Below are 8346 nucleotides of genomic sequence, written 5' to 3'. Positions count from 1 at the left end.
TCAAAGCAAGTAATCATAAATTCAAGAAACATTAAGCAATAAAGCACTACATAAACAACGAGTCAAGAAACTGAGAGAAGGCGTCATAAACAAGTTGTTCAATTTATCTATGGCATCAATTTTCATCAAAACATAGAGGTAATCTGCATTATGCGGCCTAACTATGGTAGCATCAAACAAGTCAAAAGACATATAGGATCAATCAAGTTTTCTTCCTTTTATTTTCTAAACAAAAATAAAAATACTCGGTTCAAGATACATCCCTTGAAAAAAATCGATAACCAAAGAAAAACTAAGGGGGATTGTTACCTACCAACGACGAACTAAAAGAAAGAAAATATTTTTGGATTTTTCATAGGACTGTAATCCCTCAAGAAAGCTGTCCAAGAGACCCATCGTTGGAAAAAGTCCATAGTTTTTTTGATTTTTTTTTTTGGAATTTTTTTCCTCAATAAAAGCTACTAAAACTACTACTAAGATACTACACTACTAATTCTACTAACTAGGAAATAAAAATAAGAAGCTAAAAATTAAAGACAAGAAGTTAATGTTAATGCAACTACAACTATACCATTATACTCTGACAGTCCCTCACCCCATACTTAAAAGGGTACAGTGTCCCCAATGCACAAACAAAGTAAAAAAATAATAAGGGTGGACAAGAAACTTCCTGAAAGGCCAAAGGCCGAAGCAATACGGATCACGAGGTACTCAAATTTCCTCCAAGCATGGTCCTTTGTATAAGCACCCCACACTTAGTTCTCACCATCCATCTCGCTTTTGCACTCTTCCAATAGCTTTGTTTTCTATGTTTGTAATCCTACAAAATAAAAACAAACACTATACAACTAATATAATAAAAATAAAAAATAAAAAAAGCAGTAAAGCTGGGTTGCCTCCCAATAAGCGCCTGATTTAACGTCGCGGTACGACACAAAATCTCACCTAATCGTTGGCAAGTAGCACCTTCGACTTATGACGATTAAAGTCACCTCCATAATAGTGTTTTACTCTTTGTTCATTCACTATGAACGTTCTCTCGCCACCTACAACGTGCAACTCAATTGCACCATGTGAAGTGACTCTTACTACCTCAAACAGGCCCGACCATCTCGATTTGAGCTTCCCCATAAAGAGTCTCAACCTCGAATTGAACAAGAGCACCAATTGGCCCGGTTTGAACTCACGATTGTGGATATTCTTATCATGCCAGCGCTTGGTCTTTTCTTTATATAACTTGGTATTCTCATACGCATGCAAGCAAAACTCATCAAGCTCGTTCAATTTCATCAACCATTTTTCACCCGCTAATTCTGCATCAAAGTTTAACTTCTTTATTGCCCAATAGGCCTTGTGCTCAAATTCCACCGGTAAATGGCATACCTTCCCATAAACCAGCTTGTAAGGGGAGGCTTCGATTGGAGTTTTGTAGGTGTTCTGGTATGTGCATAGAGCATCATCAAGCTTTGCAGCCCAATCTTTCCTACTTGCACTAACCATATTCTCAAGAATCTATTTTATCTCTCTATTTGACACCTCAGCCTATTCACTAGTCTGAGGATGATAGGCGGTCGCAACCTTGTGTTTGACCCCATATTTCGCTAAAAGATTATCCAACAGCTTGTTATAGAAATGGGTACCCCCATCACTTATCATTACTCTCAGAGTGCCGAACCATGTAAAGATATGCTTTTTCACAAAGTTAACCACAACCTTGACATCATTGGTAGGAAGAACAATGGTCTCCACCCACTTCAACACATAGTCAACGGCTACAAACATGTAATTGCACCCATTGGACGAGGGAAATGGACCCAAAAAATCAATTCCCACATATAAAAAATTTCAATCTCTATAATACCATGTAATGGCATCTCATGCCATTTTGGAATTGTTCTCGTTCTCTAGCACCTATCACACCTCCTCACGAACTCATGGGCAACTTTAAACAACCTAGGACAATAGAAACCCGACTACAACACCTTGGATGCCGTTTTGTTACCCGCATGATTACCATCATAAGGGGACACACGACAGTCATGTAAAATAACATTTATTTCAGATTCGGGTACACATCTTCTCATTAACTGATCAGCACAAGATTTGAATAGAAACGGCTCATACCACACATATGATCTCACATCTCGCAAGAACTTCTTTTTAGTATGAGGATCAAGGTCAGGTGGCATTTCTTCACTTGCCAGATAGTTCATAAAATCTGCATACCATGACACCTCCCTAGTAGTAACGGCCAACAATTGCTCATCCGGGAAGGTGTCCTTGATGACATCTCCCTCAGCTGCATGATTACGAGTTTCTAACCTAGACAAGTGATCGGCCACTTGATTCTCTGTTCCTTTATGATCTCAGATCTCCAATTCAAATTCCAAAGACAGTAAAACCCAGTGGATTAGCCTTGGCTTAACATCTTCCTTTTCGAACAAATACTTGATGGTTACATGGTCTATGTAGACAATGACTTTGGTGCCAACCAAATAATCCCTAAATTTATCGGATGCCCACACTACAACAAGCAATTCCTTTTTTGTCACAGTATAATATATTTAAACAGGAGTGAGAGTTTTTCTTGCGTAGTAAATGGAGTGAAGTATTTTGCTCCTCCTCTGCCAAATACGCCCCTAATTGCACCATCAGTGGCATCACACATCAGCTCACATGGCTCATTCTAGTTAGGAGCCACTATGATTGGTGGACTTGTTGCACCCTATTTTTCTCTAGTCAAAACACCATCACTGGTGTTGTGCCTTTTTTTCTCGCGAAATCGGATTTTGACACGTGACAACTCTTTTAAGAAAGGTGTTAAAAGAGAGAGTCTCCATCTAACGGGTTTGAGGTGCGTTTGGGCACCTATTTGTAAATAAATCTGGTTTAACCAGTTTGCATCACCAAATATCGGGTAAGGGCTCAAATTACCTCGAAGAGAAGGTGTTAGGCACTCTTCGAGGTCCACAACTGTGGGTACCAACCGAACTCAAATATATGAAAGTCAAATAAATAGAGAGAAAGACAAGAAGTTTGGGCAGTTATTATCAAAAGTACTTGAATAAACACCAATAATTGATTTAAAGACAAGATGGGATTTCCTACGTTTTGTAGCCTAAAGGATCACCCCGTGCAACATAAATAATACTTCGTAACTTCCTCGAGATGGGGTGTTACTCGTATTATTCAGCGGGCACAGACTATCATCTCCTGCTACCCGATTACTATTTTTATGTTTTTACCTGAAGCGCACTAGTTGATTATAAATGGTGCCCTATGCATGCACTACCCGTCTCATACCTATGGCCAGGAGGCGTTTGGACCTCTATTTTGGATAGTTTTAGACTTAACTTAGGATGCTCAGAAATGATAAATCTAAGCGACATACAAAACAAATTGGACTTTATATAAAGGGCAATTAAGGGCTCAAATTAGCCTCCACACTTAGACCACAAATGCACACGAACAAATTTTAATATTAGGCGTTAGACAGCTTCAGAATTAATGCCATTAAGCCCTATAGACATGGTTTCTATGTGATCTTGTGCAGGCAGTTTCAGATGCAAGGTGCAATCTTATAGACATGATTTCTAAATAACTATATTGTTTACCGTGAAAATGGTAACAACAATTAAATTTGTAAATGGGATTCTAAAAATACGTGATCTATTCCCGAGCTAGTTTTTAGAGCAGTTGATGCTAATAATATGAAGTTTAAAGATTAAATGCGAGTTCAAACAAGGTAGTAATGGAACTGAAGGGCCTTCTGCCCGGGTACAGGCCGGGTTGATAGGGGACCTCGGGGTCGAGCTCGAACTTCGGGGGTAGTCGGGGATGGGATAACAGTTGAGGATATTATTAAACAAGGCTCTTTATGGCCGATACTAAGTTATATGATGAAGAACAAGTAAGAAAGCGATGAATATCAAGGTGAACTCAGGCCAATGAGAACGAACAAGTTTAAAAAGGAAAGAGAGAGAGAGAGAGATATTATTGCACTTGTGGAGAAAATGGAGCAGCATCAACCCCTTACAAAGTGGAATGGATTCCCCTTATATAGGAGAGGGAATACCATATAGTACAAAGTGTATTGAATGTAAAGACATGGGGATGGGACGGCTAGGCATGGTACTAGTGCCTATTGGCTCTAGCCGCTTGCTTCGGGAGTCCCCCGTCTTCGTAACCTTCGTTGGGTCACGGACAGATCCCTTATCCTCGGAGTCTCTGCAGGGTCACGGACGATCCTCGAGGGAGGGATCTCGATCGTGATCCCATAGCCTCGATATGCTGACATGACTTTCCGAATATACCTTAATGGCGGGAAATAGATCCCTCTGATTTCACCGTATATAGATAGTCTCCGCATTTTCTAGAACGAAGTAATAGGAAATGATATTGAATCATCGTCTTGAGGTCATTATTTCCATGACGTCAACTGTCTAAGAGCATTAAATGCCATGCCCCAGAGAATCGTGTAGGGCCACCGTCGGATGCGGTAATAGAGAAACCCACGAACTGCCGTAGGGTCGTCTCTTCTGCTTCCCCAGCGATTCCTATAAATACACTGGTTGCTAGACACTTCCCATCTTCACCCTACTTACAAGCCCGCAAATCAGGATTTTGCTATTTGACATACTTTCCTCTTTTCACAGAAGGGTTTTTACCATTTTTCATGGCTAGGACTTCTAGGACGGTCCCCCGATAGAACGATACTGCATCGTCGTCCCGATTACCCGAGGGAGAAAGAAGATCAGTTCCCATTTTAGAGCAATGGACTCTACCTGATATTGACACTTGGAAGGATTTCGACATCGAGACTCCCTTGTCTACACCGGGTCGGTGTGAGCACGTGTCTCGATATGTTAGCGTCGTGACCGATGTTAGCAAAGTTAGGGAGGACTACCGATGGAGCAAGGCAATGGAGGTAGAGATTCCCATCCCCAACGATAACATTACCGACTTCAATGCTAGCTTCCTTTACATATACACTTATCCATTCACCGTGGGCCCTGGTAAATCCGTTGAATCTCCTCCCTTGGAAATCGGCCCGGTTATTCTTGACTTCTGCGCCCGATATCAGGTGACGCTCGGTCAGATCTACCCGTCCCTTTGGAGGATAGTGTTAATGCTTAGGTGTTTCATCGAAAGGGTTAAAGGTGAGGTTTTTACCCTTATCCATTTGATCAAACTATACCGCCCTCGGCTGTATTGAGGCTTAATAAAGCTCCGCCACCTGTCCAAAAAGTCTTTTTTCCCGAGCGTTGATGAGGGGAAGGACCGAGGATGGATGAGTAGGTTTATCCGAGTGAGGACCTCAGACGTCATCCCGGCCTAGAGGGTGCCCTTTCCGGAGCAGTGGAATGCTCGACGTAAGCGAATTTCCCTTTAACTGCTTCTCGACTACTCTTTCATTCATCATAATAACCTTTTGTTGCTTTCTGCAGCCACTGCTTGGCATCCAGAGGTGGTCCCAGATTTGTTGGGATGGATCAGCCATTTAGACGAGAAGTTCCCGTACCGCGTTCGGTCTTGGACCGTCTTGGCTAAGGAATATTGGGTGACCAAGAATCATAGTGAGGTTCTTTTACCGCCTGTGCTTTGCATTTTATGTTTCCTTCCAAGCCCTTAGTGAAAATGTATCGCAGTTATTATGCTAGTGCAGGTCTTGGAGAGAATATGCAAATGAGGTCGCCCCTAACGATGAAGCAGAGGCCTTGGAGCCTGATATGAACAAGAATAGGAAGAGCAGGGCAGCCATTGCCCGACCTGATAGGGCTGCTGTTCTAACCTCCGTGTCAAATCCTGATATCGAGGGGGAGGACGATGATGGAAGTCCACTACGGAGGAGAACAAGGTCTAGTGTGAGATATTTGCAGGTGCCACGATCGGAGGCTGCTGAATCCGGAACGGCTGGCTCCGGCGGGGCTGGTGAGCAGAGGGTCCTTGAAGAGGACGCTGATGTAGCTTCGAATGGTATGGTCGGATTCGGTGTAGCTTCTGCTAGGAGGACCATTGGCATTGATCCTGGGGGACTGGAGCTCGGGGCCTTCCAGGAGCGTGGGTTGCTATTTGGAGAAATCAGCGAACCGAACGACCTCATTTCGAGCTTTCCGGTTTCATCAGGGGAGCTGAGGGATGCCGAAAGGATGGTCGGCATCACAGCCAGGACTCCTCCCAAAGGGGGAGATTTTATTGCCAACATTTTTGATGATGTAATTGACAGGGTCGATCTCGATATTCCTGGTGCCGTTAAAGAGGCAGAGAAGTCCATGCAATATGTGATAGTTTTTCCTTGCGTGTTTCTTTTCGTTCTCGAGCTTTATTCGTCGTCTTTCTTAACTTTCACATTATGCCGCAGTGTAAAGAGATGTATGACCATGCCATTCTTCGGCTCCGCGGGGAACGTTTTTGCCACGAGAAGTAGCGTAATAACATTGCTTCAAAGCTACAGGACTCGGAGGCTCGTGGTGCCTAGGGATATAAAGAGTTGGGGGAGCTCCGGACCGCTTTGGAGGCGGCGCTCCAGGAGAAGGTCACTCTTACTGCTTAGGTACTCTGCCTTGCTCATACCCGCCCTTTACCCCGTATTCACACATGTTCCGGATTTATATATTCATCGACTTGTCCTTCTTCGTAGGTCGAGCAGAGTAGCTCGCGGATTAGTCAGTTGGAAGTAGAGATCTCCGGGTTGAAAGAGCGAAACAAGATTGTGGCCGGGGAATTGGAGACATCCCAGGATCTTCTCACAGACAATCGCAGGGAGATTGTTACTTTGGTCGCAGCTAAGTCTGAGGTCGAACGAGATGCTGCCACTTATAAGGAGGATGCGACTATGGCATATATAATGGTTCGCGACATGTCCATGGCAGCTGAGCAAAGACTAATTCGAGCTGTCGAGTACGCTAAAGCGGAGGTGAAGAGGGAGACCCTGGAAGAACTCGAGGCCAGAGGCTTCGAGTTGTCTGCCGATCTGGAGGAGGCTCGTGCAGTGGAGGGAAGACTGACGCTCTTGATTACCCCTGATAAGGGTGAAGATGATAGTGGCAAGGAGTAGTCTCGAAGCCTTTTTTGTATGCCTTTCTTTTTGCTTCATGTGTTCCCCCCTTCCCGCAGGAAACAAATAGTGTAAAGACGTTTTTTCTCTTTGCTAATGTATAAAATGATCTTTTATCCTGTCAGCTCTTCTCCTTGCTTCTTTGTCTTTGTGTTCCGGCACCGTCCCTTCGCGGCCTTTTCGTGGGGCAGACCGAGGGCCCGAGACTAGCCACGTCCCGAGGTAGGATCGATAGTTCCTTCCGAACTGATATTTATGACATTAGAGATCTCCCGAGGTCCTTCGATTTTATGAGTTATGTGGGAGCCTGGAATGATTCTTCCAATGCACTCCCCAAGGAGAAGGTGACGTTAACGCGGCTAGAATTAATTGGCCTTCTGGGGCAAATGAGCAGCTGTCGCTTAGCCGCTATATATTTGCTCATCCGCCTTTCAAGCAGCGATTTTGCAATATTTGATAATCCTATATCCTCTGCAGAGCCTGACACTTTGTGTGAGTCCTTCCTCTCTCCTGCTTCAAAAAGTTTTTCCTTGGATCCTCATCTTCTTCGCCTTATTCTTCCGTAATCATGTCCACCGCTTTGACGGCTGATCCACAGATGGAGAGGAGTCCCTACTGTGCTCCGCATTTGGTTGGTACCATCGGCTCACCCCCGATATCGGGAGAGCGAGATTCGGGTCGCCCTGCCTCAAAGAAGGCGGTCACACTGGGGAGACCTCCCAATGTTCCAGGCCATTGAGAGCATGTGTTAAGGATTATTTCATCGGTGAGGGAGGAAAACCTCAAGATGATCAGAAAAAAATGCAGATAGGGGGAAGGCGTGATTTTGCGAGCACCTTCCCTCGAGGAGAGTATCATGACATACGTTGAGGGGTTCTTGAGTGTGTATATTCACGTTCTTGTGCTAGGTTCCCCGGACCGGGTCATGCTTGATTTCTGTAGGAGATATCAAGTAACATTGGTGCAGGTTCATCCCTTTCTTTGGACAATAGTGCAGTCGATGAGATATTTTGCTGACAGGGCCAGGATAGAATTCACCCTCAGCCACCTTGTGAGGTTGTATCAACCATTGCGCTATCGGGGCCTGATTGCTCTTTAGCGTAGATCCACCCGAGCTCCTGTGATCGACAGCGAGGAGGATGAGGACCGCGGATGGATGAATTGGTTTGTTCGAATCCGGACGAACGATGTTATCCCTAGAGAATTTTCGTCGTTCCCTGAGAGATGGAACCTCACACGTAAGTGCTTCGTTTGAACTGTCTTTTAACTCAGCATGGGGTTGGCCCCGT

At 44.3% G+C, this 8346-nt stretch overlaps 1 protein-coding gene across 1 annotated transcript; it reads right to left on the bottom strand.

The window, feature by feature from the left end:
- Positions 1-945: 945 nt before the first annotated feature.
- Positions 946-1500, bottom strand: LOC107832370 (uncharacterized). Its single transcript, XM_016660210.1, has one exon. The coding sequence runs from the start codon at positions 1498-1500 to the stop codon at positions 946-948; it is 555 nt and encodes a 184-aa protein (XP_016515696.1).
- Between the last annotated feature and the right edge of the window lie 6846 nt (positions 1501-8346).

The sequence above is a fragment of the Nicotiana tabacum genome, chromosome 8 (assembly GCF_000715075.1).
Source record: "Nicotiana tabacum cultivar K326 chromosome 8, ASM71507v2, whole genome shotgun sequence".
Lineage (NCBI taxonomy): Eukaryota > Viridiplantae > Streptophyta > Magnoliopsida > Solanales > Solanaceae > Nicotiana > Nicotiana tabacum.
The sequence above is the reverse complement of the archived record's forward strand: the minus strand, read 5'-3'. Positions and strand labels throughout refer to the sequence as shown.